At 39.9% G+C, this 25,789-nt stretch overlaps 1 protein-coding gene across 2 annotated transcripts; it reads left to right on the top strand.

Moving 5' to 3' along the window:
* Positions 1-1,705: 1,705 nt before the first annotated feature.
* LOC136267224 (protein NLRC5-like) lies at positions 1,706-24,575 on the top strand. 2 transcript variants are annotated; one of them, XM_066062310.1, is made up of 2 exons: positions 1,706-2,191; positions 23,200-24,575. In XM_066062310.1, exons 1-2 carry the CDS (start codon positions 1,813-1,815, stop codon positions 24,573-24,575), a joined length of 1,755 nt encoding a protein of 584 aa, XP_065918382.1. In that variant the 5' UTR covers positions 1,706-1,812. The 2 variants fall into 2 exon arrangements, with proteins under 2 accessions (XP_065918382.1, XP_065918383.1); XM_066062311.1 differs by lacking the exon at positions 1,706-2,191 and adding an exon at positions 22,811-23,017.
* The last annotated feature ends 1,214 nt before the right edge of the window (positions 24,576-25,789 follow it).

Below are 25,789 nucleotides of genomic sequence, written 5' to 3'. Positions count from 1 at the left end.
TGATTTATTTGTATAAAATGAACCTTGGGTATATCAGATGCCGTAGAGGCACTTTGTACTTATGAAGGTACTGGGTGACAATTTGACAGCTGCTTTGGTAGTTGGTTTCAGGTGAATTTGCATGCAATAACAATAATATTTTTGATGAGTAATATAAATTTTAGGCCTGACAAGGTTTAATATTTCAATCAATAGAATCATGGCTCTTCCATAAGGAGGGGAGGGGGGGATTTGCCTCAAATGCCTCATCCTGGATCCACCATTGTAGCACTACACAATTTGCTAATCTGTTAATAATTGAAGCAATTACTATGACCTATATCCCTTTCCTTACTGTTTCTCATACCATTATTCTAAAACATATGACACATGTTATAGAACGCTTAGAAAGTGATTTATAATCAAATGCACCATATTGAGGTTACTGTAGTGAGTGGATTAATTTCATGGAAAAGGGTACATCTCAAACACAAATAAAATACTCACAACATAGAACACTCGGTCAAATTTATCAACATTTATGACCAACAATCACAATGCAATAATACATTACTCAGTGACCTTGTTTTTCTTAACATGCTATTCTCCAGCTCTTGTAGTTTAGTTTACATGTTATCAATCATCTCTTCTGTCCACAGTCTGTCCTCTTGTAAGGATACTATATAGTTGACAGTATAGTTACTGGTGGTGGTCTAGTGACTACATTTATGATATGTAGCTACGATGTCCCTACACCTAGTTTTAGTAGCTTTGACTGCTTTGTAGCCATCCTACTGGCATTCTGATAGCAACTACAGCTCATCTTTTTCATCTCTTGTGACTATATAGGTAACTATTCTGCAAGGAGGCTAACAGTCGCCAACAGTAAGCCTGCCATGTGAAGCAGAGAGTCAGAAACCTGTAACTGAAAACTATGCTAAAATTAATGCAGAAAAAATCCCAGACCAGGTGGTGACTTGATCCACACACAGCTTTTAGTCTAGGCAAGTGTCTGAGGAGCCACACAACCTGGGATTTCCTCTGCACCTGTGTTTCTTCAACACAACACCGGCTAGTTTCACTACCATTGATCACTTTAATATTTACCATCACCTTACTGAGCTGCCTGTCCTTATCTGCACAGTCCATTTGCACCAGTTTCAGCTGCTTGTCTGCCTGCGAATATTCGACATGCGTACATTATGCCGGCCTGAATAATTTTTGGAAGTAATCGGCGGTGGTAAAAAGAATCAGGAATAGCTAATTCCGGAATAATAGGGTGATCTTCCGAAATAATTAATTAGAATTCACACATTATTTGTGTAGCTAGTAGCTATTGCAGAAAAATTTGTAAAGGAACATCCACAATCATTGCTAGCTCAAAATCGGGCAAAAAGATCGAAATACTCTAATAGAGCAGTCACTTGCCCTAATAGAACAGTCAGACAAGTTTAGCTGTGACTGCTCTATTAGAGTATCTCAATCTTTGGGTATATTTTTTATGCTTGCACTGACTGGTCATAATTTCGGCTGCAGAAGAATATCCATTTGACTTTTACAATTCCAGGAATTACTCCAAGAATATTTGGGAATATAATTTTGGGAATAATAGGTGAATAAAAAAAGAATTGCTAATTCAAAAAGCATAATGTACTCAAGCCTACCTGCGAAACAGTTCCATATTTGCACTACTTTAACTCTAAATAATGTACACTAACAACGTTGGGGAAGTTCCAAGACACCGAACCAGAGTGGCGTATAAACAAGGAGTTGTACGATTTCTTTTGTAATTTGGGGACGTATCCGCTTTTCAACAGTACAACAGTCCAAGAAATGAGTGACGAAACGAGTCCTGGTGAGGAGCGACAAATCGTCATCTCGCGCAATACCAATGAACAAGAGGTGTTCACTCGTAACTATGCTAAATTTCGTCAACTACTACCATCAATAATTGAAGAGTTACTGGCTCATCTCGTGGCAAGTAATGTAATCAGTTTTGATGATGAAGAAGAAATAATGTCACAAGCAACGTCTTCGTCAAAGACTCGTGCTGTTTTAATGCCCATTCGTAAGGCATTGTTTGAAGGAATTTCTCGTCCATTTCATGAGCTCCTACGCATTATGCGATCATCACAACACGTGGAGTGCATGGAGTCAGCGAAACAGATCTGTTCAGAAATTAACATTGACGAGAACACAGAGAGTACATCAGGTGAGATAAGTTATATCAAGAGTTCATAATATATATACTAAGTATATAAGTTATATTGCCCGTCTGGTAAGTTATATTGTGTCGTGCCAAACTTAACTATAATCATATTCTGACACGAATATTACAATTATACAATAATGAATATACTTGCTCTAAACTTAAATGGTTCAGTCAATCCACGCGGATCTTGGCTCCAGCTCACGTGTGCCGCTCTCGTGACACTCTCTCCTTACAACCTCCCTCCTCTTTAAAAGATGGATCCTTAGGGCCATCAATCTTCATGTATCGAGCTGGTCTCCGGATCATTCGCCCAGAACGGGACATCACATGTGGTTGTAGCTGCCCTACAGTCTCTTGTGCAGAAACTTCCTTCTGATGACTATCCTGTTTTGTAGTCCTCTTCCTAATCTCAACTCTACGGCGAAGTCTGTTAGAGTGTCCTACCCAAGGTTGGGTCCTGTTCATAGTCTCCTGACACTTCAATAAATGTTGTCGTGAAACATTCCATGGCTCATTAGCTTTGTTTCCTTCTAGTACAATTACTGCATTAGTAGCAGTCAGTGACTGGATCCTAAATGGTCCTTTATAACGACGATCCAATCTGAAACGTGGCTGAACCTTTAGCATGACTAAGTCCCCTTCACTTAACTCAACATCCTTGGCTTTATGGTCATAATGTCTCTTCTGCTCAGCTTGCCCCTTCCGTATATTCTTCGTTGCCACACTCCTCACTTGTTTCAATTCCTCTACAAGTTCCTTGGCAAACTCAGTTGCCACTACCGGGTATTTCACTACTGGCTGGCAGAAACTGAGGGCTGAAGGGAGCCTAGCATCTCTCCCATAAACAAGGTAAAACGGTGCTTCTCCAGTCACAGAGTGTGGTGTGATACGGTATGCCAACAACACAGACCCTAACAGTTCATCCCAATCACAACCTTTCCTCCCAACAAGTTTAGATAACATTTGCTTCAGGGTCCGGTTAAACCGTTCGACAAGTCCATCTGTCTGGGGATGTCCCCCTGATGTTGGCAACTGTTCCAAACCCATCAACTGGGTGGTCTCCTGGAGTACCTCTGACAAAAATTCTGCTGCCCGGTCATGAATAATGCGGTTAGGTACTCCATGCTTCCATATTAAATCTAAGAGGCACTTAGCCACTGTTTCTGCCTTGCGGTCCTTCACAGGGTATACCTCAGGCCACTTGGTCAGGTAATCCTGGAAAACCAGGGCATACCTATTCCCTCCATTTGACTTGTCCATTTCTAAAAAGTCCATGCCCACACACTCAAATGGGCCGCCAACTTCAATACTCTTCAATGGTGGCTTTCCTCGGCGCCCTTGGCCTTGCACAGAAGCACACTGTATGCAGGAAGAACATTTATGATAAACATCACTGGACATACCTCGCCAATAGAAATACTGGCTTAATCTCTTGATGGTCCTCTTGGAAGCAAAATGTCCTGCAAATGGGCTGTCATGGTGCTCATCTATAATCTTCTGTTGTAAATGCTTGGGTACCACTAGTCTTCTCCGCCCAGGTACATCTGCCCCTTCATAATACAGCACATTGTCAACAATCAGGTATCCTCTCCTTGCTTGCTCTACCACTTGCTTGGCTGCCACACCATCACTTGGCAGCTGTCCGGACCTCAGATAATCAATTAAATGTGTCAGTTCTCCATCCTTGCCTTGCTCCTCCTGTACTAACTTGAGGGTTGGATCACTCTGGTCTTGAACCACTAACACTGCTGCTGATCCATCACTCACTGGTGCCCTCGATTATGCATCAGCTACCACATTGGCCGATCCTGGTTTGTGTTCCAGTTGTAGTGTTGGAAGGAAGCGTGCCAACCTTAGGTACCATCTCGCCAACATACCCTTCTGTTGGTTCTTGAGGTACGGTAAATAAGATTGGACCAATGCCTTATGGTCAGTGTAGACTGTAGTCTGATTACCTAGAAGGTACACTTCAAAATGTTCCAACGCATATATCAGTGCAGCAACTTCCAACTCTGTAACTCCATACTTCTTCTCCGCTGTTGTAGTCATCCGACTTGCATAAGCTATTGGTACTCTCTTACCATCTGTTCCTGTCTGTTCTAACACCGCACCAAATCCAGTCAGGCTGGCATCAGTCCAAAGGAAAAATTCCTTATCCCATTCTGGGGCATGCAACAAAGGTGCTGATGTGAGCATCTCCTTAATGTTCTCAAATGCTTTCTGGCAGTCATCAGTCCAGACAAATGGTACAGGTTTACCAGTGTCCTTGTCATGTCTTAACAACTCTGTCAATGGGCGAGAGAGGGTAGCCATCTTAGGAATGTGCCGTCTGTAAAAATTAGCCATACCAACAAAACTTCTTACCTCCTTCAGATTACTTGGAGTTGGAAAATCAGTGACTGCCTTAACATTCTGATCATTCGGCTGAACTCCAGAAGACGTCAAGGTATGACCCAAGTACTCAATTCTCTCAGTAGCAAACAGGCACTTCTCTGGCCTGAGTCTGAGTCCAGCTTCCTGTATCCTCATGGCTACCTTCTCCAAATGTGAAAGATGCTCCTCCATCGACTGGGATGCCACCAAAATATCGTCCAAATAGACAAATACAAAATCCCAGTTCTGACCTCCAAATAACTTTCCCATAAGCCTTTGAAAAGTCGCAGGCGCGTTAGTAAGTCCAAAAGGCATGCGTTGGTACTGATAGTGGCCTAAGTGACATGTGAATGCTGTCTTGACTTTTGAGCCTTCTTCCATCCGTACTTGATGATATCCCTTCATCAAATCTAATGAAGAGAAAATCTTAGCTTTCCTCTTACCCACCATATCCATTAATTCATCAATTCGTGGGATAGGGTATCGATCTGGAACCGTATTCTTGTTTACTGCTCTGTAGTCGACACAGACTCGCAGCCCTCCTGACTTCTTCCGCACCAACACCAGTGGTGATGAGTAGGGACTTGAACTAGGCTCAATACAGCCAGTCTCCAATAAGGCCTCCATCTCCTTCTCCAGTTCCTTCCGTAGAACATAGGGCAATCTTCTAGGGCTGGCTCTTACTGGTGGAGCATTACCAGTATCAATTGAATGTGTGACTATATCCGTATCACCTAATTCACTATCAGTCAGAGCAAAGACATCATGGTACTTACAGAGCAACTCTTGTATCTGTGATACTTGTCGCTTAGTACAACTCTTTCCAATCTGTAATCGGCTCACTAGCTCTTCACATCTACCTTGTTTACTCACTTGGCTCACTCTGGCTATTTCCGGCTCACTCTCTGACCATAAGGAATCATCCTTACCTACCACGGACACTTCCTCAACTTTTCCAATTGGGAGTCCCTTCTTCACCAACACAGGCATACTTCCACTATTGTACAATGGGATATGAATCATTGAATCAATATCTGCAAACAGGGTTTCTGGTAAGTCACAGTTCTGTTCCCTCAGTACCTCCTCTGGTGACATCATCCACACACTTGATGTAAGGTCCTGACTGCCCTCACACTGCACTGTGCCCTTGACTAACTTAGTTTGGTTAGGCTTCAAGTGTACCGTTTGCTGTAGAATCACAGTTAGCACACGAGTACAACTATCACTGTGTGTTACCTTCTGTGTGGGTGATACTTCAACTCCTCCAGAGTCAGAGACTTTAAAACCATGTGCCACTAAGGCATTAGTTCCCATCAACATTGCACAATCCTTAAGTGCTCCAGACCACAAAGGTTCACCTGAATCAATAATGTAGCATGGGATATTACAAGTTTTCCCTGTAGATTCAACTAAGATATCCATTGTAACTATGCCCTTAGCCTTCAGCTGTTGGCCGGATGCTCCTGTTGGTAGAGACTTCAAAGGTTTCAACTTACTACAACATGTATCCATTGACCACTCACGTTTCTCTTTGATTAATGGCAACAATTGTCTTCGCACAATTGTCACTTGAGAGCCATGATCAAGCAGGGCTCGTGTTTTCACACCGTCAACTGTAACATCAACCTTGTAGACTGGGCCAGAAAGGCTTAAATTTGAAACTTCACTTGTACCTCCACTGGAGTTTCCTTCTGTCACAACTCTAGACCATAACAATTCTTCTGTGCTTAATGTTTGATCATTATCCACATTCTCTACCCCGAGGTCATCACTTAGTGCAACTGCACCAACCTTGCCATCCTCTTGTGTCCCTGCTGGACAATACTTGGCAATGTGCCCTTTCTTCTGACACTTATAACATTTAAAGTTCTTCATGACCATTTCAGGTGGTCCTGTGGTCCGTCTGCACCCATCTTTTGTCTCTTTCTCAACTTCTGGTCTCTCAAAGGGTTTGCGTGGGGTTCTGTCACTATCTCTCACTATCTTGGGTTTCTGTCCAGTGCTCCTCCGTTTCCTCTCAGCTACAGCAGCTTCTGCACGCAGCAGTTTCTGTAACAAAACTTGAACAGACCCATCATCTGGAATCTCCTTCAACTCCTGTTGAAGCTCAACTGGTACCTTGTTCCAGAGAATAGATTCCAGTGTCTCATCTTTCAACTTCTGTGGAGCCATCCTCTGATATTCTCTCATGGCATCTACCAATCCTTGTACCGAACCAAACTGTTCGTACTGCAACTCATGGCACCTCTGGTATGCCGTGCGTGGGTTCATGTGTACACCATACTGGTCTAGATAAACTTGCTTAATCTTTACCCAGGATTATTTATCTTCTTGCTTTAGTGAACACTGCCACGTTGTCTTGGCAGGACCAGTTAAAAACCATGAAAACCACTTTGCACGAGTAGTGTCATCCCAGCAACAGTCCTCAGACGCTTCCTCAAAATCTTCCAGCCATCGATTGAAATCTACTCCCTTGTTCCCACTAAACTTGTCTACACGGGTATGAATCTCTTTAAAACCCGGAGGGTGTGGTCGGGTACTCTTATTACCTCTGCTCCTCGGTGAAATAGGTAACTGTCTGTCTTCATCACTTGACTCAGATGAGTGTTCAGTAATCAACTCTGGCATTTGAATCGGCGAAACGGCAACGCGACTCTGGACGTTACCCCTCTGACTAAAGTTCGACTGCTGCTGCCTCGAAGGCGTTCCATAAGTACTCGTCTGCCCTCTATAACACTGAACGCGCAACTCGTCGCGTTCGACAGTGAGCTGGTTTAACTCTGTCTTCAATGCAGCGATTTGTTGGTGAGCAAGCTCTAATTGACGCGCGCTGGCCAGCCGCTCGTCATTCACACGTGCACATTGGTACTCGCACTCTACCAGTCTTTTCATAACTGACCCCTTCATCCGACATATGGTACATGAAAACACTAAAGATCTGGTGCGACACCTTACCAATTCTGTGTAAAGCGCTTCCGTCGGCCTATCACCCAGCTGAATGCACTCCACGTGCTCCCACTTCTCACACAAATCACACATCATGGCTCTGTCTTCGACCCCAACCTCTTTGCTGCATGTTACACAACTATTCTCCATTGTCCACTTCAGGGTTAACAGTTACTCTTGATTTTCACACCCCCCTTAACTATCCGCGTTTTCACAAATCTCAGTGGGACCTCCAAGTTGTCGTGCCAAACTTAACTATAATCATATTCTGACACGAATATTACAATTATACAATAATGAATATACTTGCTCTAAACTTAAATGGTTCAGTCAAGCCACGCGGATCTTGGCTCCAGCTCACGTGTGCCGCTCTCGTGACACTCTCTCCTTACATTGCCCGTCTTTGAACTTGCACGCGTGAAGCAACGGTTGCTAGGAGGACATGTTTCGGGACAACTTTGGGTATGGCGCATATTGGGTCAGAATGAAGGTAACGAGATTTATTCACTAAGCGCTTGGTATAGTGGCACTGGGAAGTGGGGCTGGTTTCGAAATAGAGGATCTTATCATTGGCTTCGTGAAATAGGTGGTTAATTAAATTTCGTTGCATTACTCACCAATTCTAACTTCTTCGCCTTTTTTATCGAGCTGGGTGGTATTTACAACACAACTCAACACTGATTCGCTTCATTACAGCCTATACCAAATCCTGAGAAAGCGCTTTTCAGCCACAACACTGTCCCGAAACATGGCCGACAGCTACAGTTGTTTAGCAATTACGATGATCTACGTCACGCTGCAAGTCCTCTATGTTTTGCCCCACTACTATACAGGATTAGGTGGGGGTTTGAGTTTTGGGGAAGCTGGTCATTTCCTAGCTCCCCACCTTATGGTAGAGGTGACTTCATATCAAGAAGTTTGTGGACATTTGCTATACTTTTGTCGATGGCAAAATGCCAGCTGGAACAGGCATGTCCAATACATTTCGATTGAAAAACCATTTAAAAATTTAATCAATCATCGTGTACTGCTTACCTTGAGTCTGTTTAGTAACTTTCCGAATTTGATACGTGTAGAACAACTCTCTGCAAGTACAATGATACCAAAAGAAGCCCAATTCACAGAAATTTAGGTGTGTCAAAATGGCCTAAACCGACTGGTGTAGCAAATTTCCCCATACATTTTGTATTGGGTGTTTCGTGGGCATGCAATAAAAAGAGTAATAACCTGCGGCACGTGATAGATTCCGAACCAGATTTGGAAAGAGCAGTGAATAGCGATTAAGATGAGCTGTAGCAGAAGGAAATCAGAGGAAATTTAAGTGCATCATTTTAAGGTTTAAAATCACTTACTTTTTCTATGGCGAATTGAATGGAGGATATTTGGAAGGGAACATTCTGAGCTATTTCGATGTCTTGACAACCATTAACCTTCACTGCATTAGTGTCATAGGCGATTCTAAGGGGGGGCTAAGGCCCCCCCTGTTAAAAAATAACTTTTAAAAAATTTTGGGGAAAAGTTGCTGTATAGATTGGCATTGTTATTTTTAGCATTTTTCATGTTTTTAGAACAAATTTTAGGCTGTTTTCAAGCCTTTAAATTGCAAAAATCCTGCAGCTTCTGGGGGTTGTACCCCCAGACCCCCTGAAAATTCTACTTTATACTATAGCCAAACAACAATAGTTATGCTGTTCCCTACTGGGCCCCCCCTGTAGGTCAGGTCTAGAATCGCCACTGATTAGTGTTACAATGAAACAAAAGCACTATGAATTAGTTCTGCAGATTAGTTTACGAAATTTACAATGTTCCGGCTATGATTAAACCAAATTATGTCCGTTCCAGTAACAATCTTCTTCATATGTTAGCTAATATTCCAACGTAAACTGATATAAAGCTGAGCCTATAGTAGCGTAGACCTTTTCTTTACACAATTTCATATATGAAGAAGTTTGCGGACATTTACTATACTTTGTTCATGACAAAAAAGCTGATACAATACTTTTCTATTGAAAAACAATTAAATTTTAATCCGTGGGCGTGCACCTGGTTTACTGGAATTGTTTTCGTAAAGTGTGTGTGTACCTGTGCCTGTGCCTATCTACCTATGTTTGTCCACATGAACAAAATCATTAAAATCAATGGTAAAAGCAACAAGAAGTAAAAGCAAAATGAAGTTTGTGTTAAGCTTCTGCACAGGTAAACATTGCTCTGAGGTGGTTTCTTTTCGGCGGACTGAAATACGGGTGTAGTGACTCTCCTCAGACTTTGTGAATTACCATATAGCGGGTTATTATAGCATCTGAAATTTCATGCGAAATAAAATTTTACCGGCACATATTTTAGCGAGCTCAGTAATTTGCTAAATTAAAAGTCTCGCTATAATTTAGGATGCGTGTGTATAATAGTTTGTGCGCAAGACCTGTCATGCTACTACCGGTCCCCCAAAAACTGTCCCCCCGGACCAGTTACAGCAGCTGCAGTTGACCCCCCGGACAACACTGCCAATGATAGATAAGTGGCACTCACTCGACGATCTATGATTAACTTTTAATATGGGCGTAACAATAAACTGAATTGTCCACGTGAAATTATTACAATTCTGCAGGTGCGAGGAATGCTGTATGCCACCATGGATTCAAGAATGGAATTTTGAATGGCTTCTTGTGTGAGGGGATACCGTGTCTATTGTGAATCATGGTTAGCAGTCCTGGGGGGAGAACTCTACTGTGAAAGGGAGATAGGGAACATAATGGATCGATATGCTGTTGTGAAAAAACCTGGGACGAATGAAACTGTGGGAGATTTACCACGGAAGTATCACGAAGGTGCAGTATATTTCTCCAAAGTGGTGGAAACATAACAGCCACAGTTAGTGGGAGGAGGAGATATTCTTCTGACCTTGTACAAGGCGGCCTTGAAATTCCATGTACCCTAACGTTTTGTGGAAATGCCCATTATAAAGTTGAATAAGCTGAGGAAAATGTCTACAACAGCTACTGTCTTCTCATTCGTCAATAGGTCATATCTGATTGACAGTGACTGATCATACGTAGGTCTACATGGTATTGTTTTTTTCTGTTGATGAAATAAAAGCTCTTGTTAATATCTGACAATTGTTTTCTATGAAATTGCGACTTAAAGGATCTGTACTGACATCACTGAATACGGCACAAAGTCAGGCAGTGCCTGACCCTCCGCATACTCTGCGCATAGATAAAGTAAGGGTTTGGTGAAGTTCAAATCCCAGAAGAAGGAATTCAATTAGACAATCTCACATGGAATTACCTACGCAAGATGACTACTCCCGTTGCTTAGTGATATGCATTTTGTTAAGTATGAGAATAATGTCGTTGGCTAACAAGGAATTTCTAGGGTTAGAAATAATTTATTTTGCTTATTTCACCAGACCTATACATATGCAAAGGGTCAGGTGCTGCCAGACTAGTACAAAATATAGTAAAGAACTACATATCACTTGCTTACTGTGCTTATATTTAAAACATTGGCTCTTCACTCCAATTTTTGTTTGTAAGCCAATTTATATTTTTTAAATTTTTATTGACCTCGAATACAATACTGGCATTCTCACCTGTGAAACAACTGATTTTCAACTAATAAAGATACGAACTTGCATAATGAATGAAACCAACAAAGACATGCGTACAGCTTAGTCATTGTTCATCACTAGAAAGTTCCACGATGTCATCTTCCGATTCTGTAAATATGTCAGAAACCATCAGTTGCACGGGCGTACTGGTATTCGGTAGTAGTTCATTTTCATCATCATTTTCCTCCTGGCACCATGCAGTACTCATCCTCATGAGAACTTTCTTCCTCATCAGAACTGTCTTCCTGAAACTCGGCATATTCGTTCGCTGCTTCATCCTCTGACCAATTGATATCATCACTTAACACACCTAGAGCTTCATGAATCCCAGCACGCTTGAACCCTTTGACAATAGTAAGTGGATTATCCTGCAAATATTCAACCACTTCTTCAAGCCATTGCCCCCTATACATTTCATCCTGGCTGCTGATACATCAACTGGCTCATCATCCTCACCATTTGTAAACAACTCAGTCAACTCTGCTGAATACCATTCCGAAAACTTCGACCTTAATTGAGATTTGATAACCTTGTTAACCGAAATGTCCATCGGCTGCAGCTCTCCTGTGCAATTGGCTGGAATTATTACAGAATGAATGGCATTCTTTTCCAATTCAGAAGTGATAGCTTCTGTCAATTGACCCTTGAAGTGGTCGAATATAGCAACAGCTGGTTGATCATCTGGCAATTCTAGTTGCTGCCTGACACCGCCAACAAATGGTACAATAACTTCCCTTATGTACTGCAGCATGGTGACCTCGTTGGACCAATGGTTTGCACTGTGTGAAATCACCCAGTCTGCAGGAAAACTGTAGTGTGGATGACATTGCTTGGTCTTGCCTCCATATATCAACTGCGGAGGTACAATACAGCAGTTATTTGTCTCTTATCCTGTAGTCCTGCAATCTCAACCCACTTCTTCCCCTTCCTGTCCATCGTCCACTTTGCCCCAGGCACCAAGTTTATACCAGTTTGATCCCAATTGAAGATTAATTCAGTAGGGATATCATTCAGTGCCACTGTCTCAACAACTTCAGTTAAAAATGTTTTTCTGGCATCTTCCAAATCTTCTGGTGGTATTCCACCTTTAGTAGTCCCCCTCCTTTTCATGAAATTCATTCGGTGGAGTAAAGATTTTGCCCATGGCACAGACAAGGTTGCAGGACCACCATACTTAGCCAGCCTAGATGGATCCATCACTTTAAGAATTCCTCTGGCAGCTGCTGTTGTCACATCAGTGTTCACAGGGCAGGCTCTTTCTCGCAATCTCAATATATAATCCTGCACAGCTACGTCTAGAGTTTTTCCAAGTAACAATGGTCTTCCCCGTTTCTTTGGCGGTAAGGTTGTCACTGGTTCATCGTCATCTTTGCGTCCTCGTTCTTCAAGGTAAGCTCTCTTAATTCCACGCTAGTCTCGCGTGGCCAGACCGCTTTTTCTCCGCCACGGCGCTTATCGATTAGAGATTATAAGCGCCTGCTTCGCTAAGAGATTATAAGCGCCTAAGCAGGCACTTATAATCTCTAATCGATAAGCGCCGTGGCAGAGAAAAAGCGGTCTGGCCAGGCAAGACTAATTCCACGCATTGTGCTTTCGTTTATCTTTGTGCTCAGCTTGGCAGAATACTTCCGTGCAGCTGCAGTTGCTCCCATTCTACACGTAGCTTTTCCCATTTCAGCTCTTAAGCTTATCATCACATACGTTATTCTTTGCAAATTTTCGCTTGCGCTTATGGCCGGAACAGGCAACTGACTGTACTAACTCAACCTCATGATTAGCTGCAATAATTGCTCTTGACAGAATTTTACTCGATAGTGATCCATTAGGGTTAGGCAAAGTGTTCTTCCTTGAAAAACAGTTCAGTATCGACATTTCACACCAGCTGCCACGAGGTAAATCACGCGCTCTGGAAATGATCACACGAAATATTTTATCGCGAGACTGAAATAGTAGCGGTTTTAAATTTAGCGAATAATGTCAAACGCTAAAATAAATTCCTCGCTAATAAAACCCGCTATACGGTACCTTCCCTTCAGGGCTTACAGGTGTTTAACAACTGAAAAACAACAGTGCAGGCCTCTATCATTGATTGCTAGGAATACCCAGGGAAAAATATCTTGCAAGGTTTCCAAGATTCTTGCAAGAAAAGGGACATTTTCAGTGAAAAAAAATTTGTGCAAGATTCTTGCATGCCATACAAAATACTTGCAAGAAAGGGGACATTTGCTTGCAAGATTAGTGCATGTTTCTTGCAAGAACAGTGCAAGGATCTTGCACTGCAAATCTTGCAAATCTTGCAAGATATTTTTCCTGGGTAGCCTATCCCTTTGAGTTGGAAAGGGGACATACACAAACGAAAATGAAGGACATGCAGCTTTGAGACTTTTTAAAGAGAATTTGTGGGAAAAAACATGATAGTCAAACTATAAAACAGTTTAGAAGATACCTCTGTGCGTAATATGTTGTTAAAAGTAGTTTATTTAACAAGAACTGAGCAGTGCATAGTAATGTAATTGAAGAATTACAAAAATTTCATGAATTACAAAATCTGAGAACTACAATAAATTAATTATGTATTATTGCACAACCTAAAACCTATTGGTTAAAGTAATAAAATAGTAATACATTGTTGGTTGTTCCAGATGAGTTACAGTGCAAAGTCGTACTCGCTCGCATGTGCAATTTTGCTTGAGATAAAAAAAATTGCTAATTAAGGGGCGTGACCACTGGATCGTGATTTTTAAAATCTTGAGCAAAATTGTGTGTGCGAGCAAGTGCGACATTGCGCTTGGGTAGTACCGTAGCTAGCTATAGCTGCATGGCGCCTGGTTTTTAGAAGTAGCACAACATCAACTTGTTTATATATGTTGGTGTTTATCGTGATTGGAATAGATGAAAGTGATTATTGTGTACCACCAGTAGCTCATCGAATCCTATGGACTAGGGAGAATGTAATGCTGTACATTACCAATACTACGTGCGAAATTCAAACATGGCATCCAGTATTACTATGTATATAATTGGTTACATCATTCTTACGTGCAACAGGAATACACTGAATAAGCTGCTACTTCATTATCTTATGAAAAGCTGCTTCGATTGGAAGATCGTCTAGTCGAAGGTAGAGCTGGGAATAGTCAAGTGGAGTAATTTCGCGTGATTTCACATGATTAGTGACTGTAGAAAGACTGTCCAGCTATGCCTGTGTTACTATTCCTCCATCGTGCCTTCGTTTCCATAGTTTTGCTTCGTCACAGCAGAAGCATTACGTACTTGAGCATGTTCCTTCCTAATTAGAAATTTTTAAAAGTTACTTATAGTACTCGACAGCATGTTTGAATTTTGCTGTATACGGAGTGACATGATCCCTTTTCCATAGGATTTGATGCGCTCGTGGTACTGCCTACCTTAATTGTGTCCATGTAGTAACTTTCCATGTACGATACAAGTAGAGCAACTTTCTGTGAACACAGTGATGCTAGAAAAAGCTCTAGGCCTTTTCATGGAAATTTTGGTGGCCTAAGCCAACCAAGTGTAGCAAATTCATTTTGTATTAGGTGTTTCAAGTCCTTGTAATAAATAACCGGCGACACGTGATAGATACCTCAGATTCCAGACCAGATTTGGAAAGAGCTGTGAATGACGATTAAAATGAGTTATGTTTTGTCACAGGAATTTTAGGAGCGCCATTTTAAGGTCGTTATAAGGCTGAAAATCACTTTCTTTTTCTATGGATAAATAACTGGAAGGGAACGCTCCAGGTTATTCTGACCATTTGATACTCAGTAACCCTCACTACATTAGTGTTACTCTGAAACAAAAGCATTGAATTAGCTCTGCAGGTTAGTTTCTGAAATTTGCAGTGTTTCTGTGACTGAACACAATGATGTCCATTTTTGTAAAAAGTTTCTTCATGTGTCTCAGTTATAAAGGTATGTCGTGGGGCTTTAATCAACAGATTAACAGACATTGCTTGCACATGGGTACCCAAAGACATATGTTTCTAAAATATGTATACGTGACCCGCTGAACAAAACCAGCCATTTTTACACATTCCTTGAATTCCATTTTATTGCTTCTCTGTTGTCAATAGTACCAAAGGAGTGGACAGCCAAAGTTTCAGCCTTTTCAAATAAATTACAGATGCATTTTAATCAATCATAACTCAAGACTGAAAAAAGCTATGAAGACAGGCAGTCTGTTCACCATGCACTGGCACATTGGTCAAGCTATAGCATTTTCCCTGTACGTCTCCATGTGGACAAAGAAGAAGACCATTCCAACAATGAAATGACGGCAATAAACTTTATTTCTACCACATCATGAACAAGTGCCCATAACTCATGTACCATATGTTGTATGAAACAAATGAACAGGAGAATCAGTGGTGTATAGGTTTTATTAATTTGAGCTTTTTTCAACATGTCAAAGTGATTAAAACATGTATAATTTTTTTTACATAGAAAGAGTATTTTTACTCAATACGTTTTAAAAGCAAAATAGAATTTTGTGAAAATGGCTGGTTTTCACTCAGTGGGTCACATTATTTGTATCTGCCACTTGTTCACATACGTTGCTGATCCATATTGAAAAACAAGGCTGATATAGCCAATCCATACACCTCTTCTTCGTTGCTACATTTTCTTGCAAACAAAGTGAAATTCCACAATCATAAGTTACCTACAGTGTTGGGACAATTACTTTGTATAAGTGACCAGTTAAATATTACTTGCAACTGAACTATTTAGTTACAGTTACATATTACCCATAAAATAAAGTAACTATAACAATATTACATATCATGAACCACAATAGTGGATTCATAATAGGGATTGCCCATGTTTTTTGCAAAAATCCTAATAGAACGCACACCTAAAAGCCACCTTTGAAAGCATCCCTCAACTCAAAACAACCCTCTGGTGGTTCTTTGCAATGAGTATAGGTTCACTAATAAGCATCAAGTGAAAAGGAAATAGTACGTGTATTTCAGACAAAACTGAAAATTGCCATTTTGTTCATATTATTATTCTTATTACTTTTTTACTGGAATAGCGTAGCTCGTATAATAGTTGCCCCCGATAGTAGCTGCTCCACAGCCTAGATTATTGTATATAAGACACCTTCGGTAAGAACTGTGCCGTATCTGAAGCTGTGTAAGGTTGACTAGATACGTTTGAAGCAGAAACCAGGCAAAGGAGTTGTTTTAAGGCAGGAAATAGCATTTTTCAGAGAAGTTAAAATGAATGACAGTATACATTGACAGATCATTAAACAAGGACAGTCACTTGTGAATCTGTATAAACGCCATGGGCTGCTGCAACGCAAGCTCATAGTAGCCGCCTTCACATAGTAGCCACAGGGTTTTGCTTGCTGAAAGTTATAGTAGCTGTGGCTATTAACCAGTCAAATACGGTATTCATAATATTATTCTTTCACAGGCATAGCCAAGTTTACAAGGAGAATCCTGGGACAAAATGTAGCAAGGCTTGCTGAATGGATCATTGTGCATGTCCATGACCTATTTTTGATTTCGTTTTTGGATTAGTGCTGAAATGATTATTCGGTTATTTGACTATTCGGTCAGTATGACACTATTCGATTCGTTAACACACTATTCGAATAATAGTTAGCACTTTGTACACTGTATTCAGATGGAAAGGCCAGCCTTGAAACTTAAGATTGTGAATGAATTGATGTATCTATGCTGTAAAAATTCTATTATAGAAAAGACACTGTTAGAAATAGTGCTTAGGCTTTAGCTACCTTGCTCCCCAACTAAAGGTTTCAATACTTTTACCTTGCTCCCCAACTAAAGGTTTCAATACTTATTCAATAGAAATATAGGCTTAAAGAATAATCGAATATTCGGTCGTTTTGTTCACAACTATTCGAATAGCAAAAATTGCTATTCATTTCAGCACTATTTTGGATGGAAACAGCCCAAACCAGGCCATTTCTTCTTGCCAAAATGCCATTACGTACAAGAAGCCATACAAGATTGTACACAGAGCTAGGTTTTTTGGAGTGCACTGCTTGTGGCTAATAGAATCAATCTTTATTAAACTCAGTATAGGCTAAGAAGCTTAATCTGTGCTGAAGACTTGTTGCAAGGTGGTTTTTCGTTCCGTGTTTATTGTACATGGGCGGGTTATCCAGATTAAATACTCTAATAGAGCAGTCACTTAAATACTCTAATAATGCAGTCAAGTGTATAACAACAATCCTTGCACTGAATTTGACAGCTATTAAAGGCACCAGCACTGTGAATTCCAGCTCATATTAGGAGACTCTCAGTCTGTATGCACATTGCAATTTGATCAGTTTTATGTGTGTACTGAAACGTTGATGGCGTTACTATGCAGAATGCGAAATTACACTATTCACAACAGTCTTCACTATCAATAAAAGAAATCCATAATCCAATAATGGATTAATAAATAAAAAGTACACAAACTAGATGAATAAAATTTGGAAATATTAAAATGGGAACAGGGATCGCTGAAAAAAGCCACGAAACAAGAAGGGATCACTGGGGTGGTAATGTAAACCACAAATCCCTATTTTGACTCATTTCAAAATGACAGAGCATGTAACTAAAGATTTATGACAGAGAGTCAAAATAGGGATTTGTGGTTACATTACCACTCCAGTGATGCCTTCTTGCTTCATGGCTTTTTTCAGCGATCTCTATTCCCATTTTAAAATTTCCAATTTTTTTATTCATCTAGTTATGTTACTTTGTGTCCACAGCCTTAAGCTGTCACGTGAAACTACCACCTTATCACATGACATGATTACATTGTTAGACAATGTGCAAATCTTGGTTATAAGTAAGAAGCTGGTGAATAAACTTCATTTAGTAGGCTTCATTACTTCGTTGTGGCTAGGCGCTACTCAGTGGATCAGTAACAAGATTAGTAACTTCGTTAATTGTAGTAATAATATTACATAATATTAGATTCGTTGCAGTAACTACCGTAAACGGGGAAAGTTTCGACGGGTGAAAGTTTCGCGTTTTTCGCGGTTTTGAGCTAAACCACGAAAGTTTTCCCGCTAGAAAATTAATTATCCAAAAAATTACTATTACCGTATTATTTAAATGGCGTTGCTGGAATACTTCAAGAGGCGAGCCAAGACTGAATCGTCTGCACCTGTGTTTTTGCCTGACGAAAATGGTCCCCTGAGTAAAGAAGTACCGTCTTCTTCTATCCGAGAGGCTAATGTGGAAGTTTCAAAAGCACTTCAAGCGAGAGGGAAACGTAAGCCATATTTACGGGTACCAGACGATAAGAAGGCAATTATAGCGAAATATGCAGCCGAAAACGGTATTGTTAAAGCGTTGGTTCATTTTGCACCTGAATTTCCCACTAATGCACTAAAGGAAAGCACAGTGCGTGGATGGAAAACGTGTTATCTCGAAGAATTGGCGAAGAAAAAGGATAATGGCGAGGAGTTGCTAGTAAAAACACTGCCCACCGCCAAAATGGGGAGGCCTCTCAACCTAGGCGCAGATTTAGACCGCCAAGTCCAATCATATTTGCTGGATACACGTAAAGGAGGAGGTGCGGTGACGACAGACGTTGCTATAGCTGGAACTCTTGGGATTATTCGTAGGAAGGATAGCAATCTTCTGGCCAAGAATGGAGGACATATAGAGTTGACAAGAGATTGGGCACGAAGCTTATTAGACAGGATGGGGTTTGTGAAGAGGAAGGCCACCACAAAGGCAAAGGTTTCAGTTGAAGGAATAGATAAGTTGAAGGAACAATTCTTGTTTGATATAGAAACCTTTACCACTTTAGAGGACATACCAGAGAGCCTAATTTTTAATTGGGATCAGACAGCAATAAAATATGTTCCTGTGCCAGACTGGACCATGGAGAAAAAAGGCACGAAGAGAGTAAAACTGGCTGGGCTTGATGATAAACGTCAGATAACAGCAGTGTTTGCTGCAACAATGACCGGAGAGTTTCTACCACCACAGCTTGTTTATAAAGGCACAACTCGTGCTTGCTTGCCAGCTTATAAATTTCCTGATTTGTGGCATATAACTTTTACATCTAACCATTGGTGTAATGAGGAGACAGTAAAACTGTACATAGAGAAAGTTATTGTCCCATATATTGAAAGAAAGAAACATGAGTTGAAACTCCCTTCATCTCAGAGAGCATTGTGTATCATAGATGGGTTCAAAGCTCACTGCACTAGTGACGTCATAAAGCTATTGGATCACCATGGCATAGATATTGTGTATGTACCGGCTAACTGCACTGGAGAATTGCAGCCGTTAGACCTGAGTGTAAATAAATCTGTAAAGGATATCATAAAGCAAAGTTTTCAAGATTGGTATGCTGACCAAATCGTTGATCAAAAAGATACCACAGGCAGTGCTGTGATGCCTATAACAGCCTTTCCTCTGAAAGAAATGAAATCTCTTGGAGCAAAGTGGATGGAGAAGGCAGTTGATTACATGATCGCCAATCCCACCATCATTATTAATGGATTCCGTGCAGCAGGAATTGTAGGAATTTTGGCCAATCAGTGATAGTAATTCACAGTTCATTTTTAAGCTTTCAAACACCATGTACATATAAATGTTGACTTAATTGTTGATTGTTTAATGAAAGACATTGTATGATTAATAGATTATTTACAAAAATGTGTTGTTAATAAGAGATAATACATTATGTACAATAGTGATAATAACAAAATCAGTTTGAAGTGTGATAGCTAATGCAGGAAAAGGCAATAATCAAACAAATGGCTTCTCAAAAGTGTTCAAAGGGTCAGATTAAAGGAAAGGGCACAAGTTTTCCTTTGGTGAAACAATCACACAAGTGGCTTCTCAACTGGTCTTGACAATACTGGATTTCTGCAGGATCATGGTGGTAAGCAAGAGAGGTAAGGAAAGCAACAGCATAAACTCCACAATCTTTTGTCCCTTTCTGTTTTTGCACTTTAGCCATGTTGGACTGGACTTTACGTTTAGTACTTTGATCACCAAAATAACTTTTTATGATGCCCAAAGTTTCATCATCTAAGAATGTGAATAACGAGTCGTATACATTCACAACTCCCTTTTTGCACTCCATGTTGGACACTACAATCCAGTGGTGCCTGGCATTGCAGTATATGACTTGTATGGAATTATTTGGTAGGCTTTCCCTTGAAATAAGGTTGAGCTAAGACCCCCAATGGTTGAAAATTGCTTTTTTAAGAGGTATTGTGCATACTGGATATGTTTGTCTGTCAATTTCAGGCCAGACTCAATTGTCTCCTTGTCGGCAATATACAGTGTCTGTCTATCACATTTAACCCACACGTCGTCCTCCGCTGTTTCACCAGTGCAACTAGTATTGGCAGAAAGGTCTACTATAGTCTTATTCTTGTGGGCTGAAGATATGCACTCAACTTCTTCAAGCTTTACAACAGTACAACAACCTTTTGACCCATCAACAGCAGTGGCACCACACTTTTTTGCTCTGAATAAACTAGACAGCTTTCTTAACCAACTTTCATCACCAATGAAGCAATAAGTGCAAGGAATCTCCATCCCGCCTTGTTCTAGATCTGCAGAATATCTATGGCTTCCAGTCACAGTGCACTTGATAATTCCACCGTTTCGGATAAAGACTGAACATGGTCTTGATATAGCTCTAGGAACATGGCCAACGATTTGTCTTCGCTTCAAAACGCTCACAGCATAATTGTCATGAGCGTTATCAGGCTCCCTTTCACATTTTAGCACCTCTCCTAGTACTGGAACCCATACTGAACAATATACGTGAAAACCATGTATGCAGCTATCAACTGTCAGCGTGAAAGAGCTAGAAGTAGTCATCTTCCGAGTACGACACGAGCCGAGACGAGCACGTAGCACGAGAAGTAGCACGTGTATATAAGCGCTAGTAGAAATTTGTAAATCAAGGATATGCACCTATAAAACTAATTATTCCTACAAACAGCGAAAGTTTTACCGCGAATACCCTTGGTAAGTCTTAATCGCGAAACTTTCGCCCATCGAAACTTTCCCCGTTTACGGTATATTACTTAAGTAACGCGTTACATTTTGTAAGTAAAGTAACTTGAGTTGTATTTCGTTATATTACTTAGTTACCACCAAAGTAATAATTATTATGTAACGCGTTACCCCCAACACTGGTCACCTAATTATGTACATATGGGTTAGGAATCCAGCCCAAGGTTCTTCATGGTTTTAGAAACCGAGGTGAAGGTTTCTACAATTTTGAAGAACCAAGGGCGTGATTCCTAGAAGGTGGCTCAGTGTTTAATTGTAACTGCATTATATTTTTCAAGCCCACAATCAAAAACAAGTTTCTTAAGTTTTATGTACATTTTGCTAAGTGCTACACTTTGTACAATGAATAAATTATTCAATTTCTAATAATGTATGCCTGGAGGTTTCTTACTGATATTAGAGACATCATTAAATATTAAAGTGTACCACTAGTTTTGAAGCCAACATACAACATTTACAATGATTAATTTCCCTATGAACGAAGAATTTCTGATGCTCTAGTGAACATACAGTATCACAAATTATACATGATCACAATTATTTCAACAATTATAATTCCACACCACAATGACACACCCACTTCCAGTTTGTACTATTTGATAGAGCAGATTTTGTTCTCCTTGGGTGTCGTGTTATGATTACATCAAAATAGCAGGCCCTGAGTTAATCGCAAAACCATGGTACCCACAGCAATGATAGTCAGTTGAATCTTAACTTGTGAACAACACATTCCATCTCCATAAAATTTTGTCACAGGTGGCTGGTAGTTGAATACTAATTGTTTTTGTTTAATTAGCAAAACCCTGAAGGGCATCACACTTATGTACAGAAAGTTAATTAGAAAATACAAAAATTAGTCCATGATTACTTTGTCATTCCTAATGGTTATCCATTTGCAGCCCTACACTTTTAATCTATGTTATAAAGTACACCCATTTTTGGAAGGTGTGGCACAGCTCGAGGGCAACTTGGTCCCCATGGAAGAATAGCACGCAGATAACTGACATTGTACATGCGTATGTAGCAGCACTAACTGAGAATTTTGTAAAACAATACCCCCTTAAAGATACCCTGCAGGTTAGCCTGTGGCATTTGCAACCATGAGGGGATACCCCACAGGCTTACCCTTTATGGTCATTAAATGAATTAAAGTATCTACAAACTAAGCTGTCTTATAAGTTATGTACATACACAATGAATACAGATGGTTTGCTTACCTTGTTTCCTGTTCAGTTTGCATATTCCCATGTGTATATGTAATGTGAACAGGAAACAAGGTAAGCAAACCACCTGTATTCATTATGTACGTACGTATTGAGATATGTAACTTATATATTAGACGGCTTAGTTATTGTATACTTATATTTAATGACGATCACCCACAGGGTATCTCCTCTTGGTTGTGAATGTCACAGGCTAACCCGCAGGGTATCCTTTAGTGGGTATTGTTTACAACATACTCAGTTTGTGCTGCTACATACACATGTACAATGTCAGTTATCTGCATGCTATTCTGCAACAGGGATCAAGTTGCCCTCGAGCTATGGCATACCGTAAAGTCGGGTTGTTAAGCGCATGCGCTTATAATTTTCGGAGAAAACGTTTGGTAAAAATCATACTATCTGTTAGGCGCATACGCCTAGTAAATAATTATGGTGAGTGTTACTAGTTTGTGCCGGTCATCACGCCAGTGTGTAAGGATATTTGACTCCATTTCTGGGTGAAATCCTTTACAAAAGTTCAGTTCATGACACATTGATTTTAACTGCTGAGGTAGACGAAAAGGCAGGTTGTGGACCTAAGTGACAGCAAGAAATTAACATGCCTAATCATAGTCAAGCTTTGCTGGCAAAAGACCTTGGTCAGTTATCTTCAGTAGAAATTTAGATAAGTTTTTGTAGAAGCTTGTTTGAAGTATGGAGGAATTTTGGTTTGATTATGCTTCTTTACTAGAGTTTAAATTCTTTGTAATGTATGGCATTGCTAGTTACTACATGCACCTATTACTATCATGAGAACATATTTTTGATGTTATTAATTTAGGGGTCAGTACAGTCAAATCTTGTCAACCATCTTTGAGTCATCACATGAGAAGATATCGTGAATATCTTGAATACAAGTATGAGTCATTAGAGCTGACGTCGATTGATGAGAAGTTAAACTGTTCTGCACTAGAGTATATTAACTTGACACTAGTAAAGATTGATGAACAAGAAAGAAATTTATCAGAAGAGGACAAAAGAGGTGACACTGTTACTTTATCTGAAGCACTTAATGTGGAGGGAGAGAAAAAGAAAGTGATCCTGATCAAGGGAGATCCTGGAATGGGTAAAACTACACTTGCAATTAATATATGTAAACGATGGGCAGAAGGTAGTTTACTCCAAAGTTATGATGCAGTAATTCTGTTGCCTTTACGTAACCTAGGAATACAAAGAGCTAACACGGTTGGTGATTTGTTGTTAACTTTGGACACTGAGATCAGAGAGGCAGTCCTTAAAGAAATAGCAAGAAATCTAGGAGAAAAAATCTGTTTTATACTTGAGGGCTATGATGAATTACCTGAAATATTATATACGACTTCAGTGTTTACTGAGTTGAGAGAAAAGCTTCCCAAGTGTACACTGATATATACCTCTCGTCCTGAAGCTTGTGATAAGGTGGCAAGTCCTTCTAGAGTCATCAAAATAGAAGGGTTTAAAGAAGAGTCAGTTAATGAATACATTTCAAAAACATTTGAACATGTCAAAGATGGACAAGATTTAGCATCCAAACTGAAATCCCAAATACACACAAATGCAATAGTGGAAGGACTATTACATGTTCCCATCAATGTAGCAATAGTGTGTATGATATTCTTCCATTGTTTAATGTTACCAGAGACATACACACAATTGTACACTTTATTGTGTATACGTTTGATTCTTAGACACATCACTACACGAACTACTAGTGTAACTAAAGTGGAGGAGCTTCATTCATTGGATGATCTTCCAAAGGATATTGCTGAACAGTTTTCTCAGTTGTGTTTTATTGCATACAAAGGTGTGGAGAATGACAAACTAATTTATTCTTCTCATGAATTACAAAGTTTTGATGTTGTTATAAACAAAACAAACAATCTGGGACTATTAGTGACTGCTCCCAGTACATCATTGTATGGTACAGAGAAGTCTTACAATTTTCTCCACAAGACAGTACAAGAGTTTTGTGCAGCATGGTACATCTCTAAAATATTGTCCCCACAAGATCGACTGAAGCATATAAACACTAACTGGGATAATGATAGATATTACATGGTGTTGATATTTTATTCTGGTATCACTGGATTGAAGAATACAGAGCTGTTAAATTGTATACTACCATCAAGATTATTCACTCTTGCTACCATGTATGTTAGTAAAGTCTGGTTATACTGAGAAGAGAATGGCTGACTTGTTAGAATATGTTTATGAGGCACAAAATAGTGAAGTGTGTCAAGTAGTGGGTGATCACTTGTATGGTAATATTGATATTGATCTGAAACAATTTGATGATGGACTAAGGATATCTGCTATTAGTTACTTCCTCACACACTACAAAGGTTCAGGTAGACAAATAACTATTAGTCATGGAAGTGATGATGATCTACAGACACTGTGTGAAGCAATGGAGAACTCAAAGCAACTATTCTATAACAATCATAAACTCACCCTTGATATAGAAATAGGGAAATCTAAAGTTTACTCTTTACTTAATTTATTACAACGACAATTTCCTGTTAATAAACTTCTTATTAAATCTTATTACTTGGAAGGATACAAATCGGATGTTCACTTTTTGTCGCAGATATTCACTACTAGTAACACTCTACGTGTTTTAGACATCAGTAGAATTACTATCAATCTTGAGCTAGCAGCTTGTTTGGCTAATCTGAGAAATGTTCAACTTCATCACATTAGAATGTATGATTGTGATTTAGGTGATATGGGAGCAGAAAAGATAGGAGAAATGTTGTATCACAACAACTCCATTACTTCTGTTGATCTCACTTATAACTATATTGGAGATGATGGAGTAGAGAGGTTAGTGTATCATGTGAGTGTTAACAACAAACTACAACATGTTAACCTGAGTGAGAATTATAAGATCACTGCAGTTGGTGCTGGTCACCTGAGAAGACTGATAGCAACTGATCATCCAACACTCACCAGTATTGAGTTGTCAGATAATCATCTGGAAGATGAAGGAGTCCACATGATCTTATCATCACTGACAGTTACAATGGAACACATTGGATTGAGGAGAGTACACATGACATCATCTTCTAGTCACATTATTGCTGCTACACTGCACAAGGTGAAGTCTATTAGTTTTGGTCTTCCTGATGATTGTGAAGGAATCTGTGACAGTTTAACCAACACTACAGTGTTGAAGAAACTTGAACTTGGTAAAGTGAGTGGTTCAGTCAACTATAACTACTTCAGTGCTATCAGACATAATGACAGTATTGAAAAGTTACAACTTGATGATGTTCCTGATGAATGTGTAACAAATATAGCAAAATTATTAGAGCAAACTCAGAAACTTACAGATATGATAATCAAAATGGATTGGCTGAGACAATCACCATCTTCACAAGTTATATTACTAT

The sequence above is a fragment of the Dysidea avara genome, chromosome 9, assembly GCF_963678975.1.
Source record: "Dysidea avara chromosome 9, odDysAvar1.4, whole genome shotgun sequence".
In the NCBI taxonomy this organism is placed as follows: domain Eukaryota; kingdom Metazoa; phylum Porifera; class Demospongiae; order Dictyoceratida; family Dysideidae; genus Dysidea; species Dysidea avara.
The sequence above is the reverse complement of the archived record's forward strand: the minus strand, read 5'-3'. Positions and strand labels throughout refer to the sequence as shown.

Excerpts from the sequence above, each read along its gene's own strand:
- LOC136267224 (XM_066062310.1), top strand. The coding sequence starts at position 1,813 with ATGAGTGACGAAACGAGTCCTGGTGAGGAGCGACAAATCGTCATCTCG. Across the intron at positions 2,192-23,199 it reads GAACACAGAGAGTACATCAG|GGGTCAGTACAGTCAAATCT; the intron begins GTGAGATAAGTT and ends TTATTAATTTAG.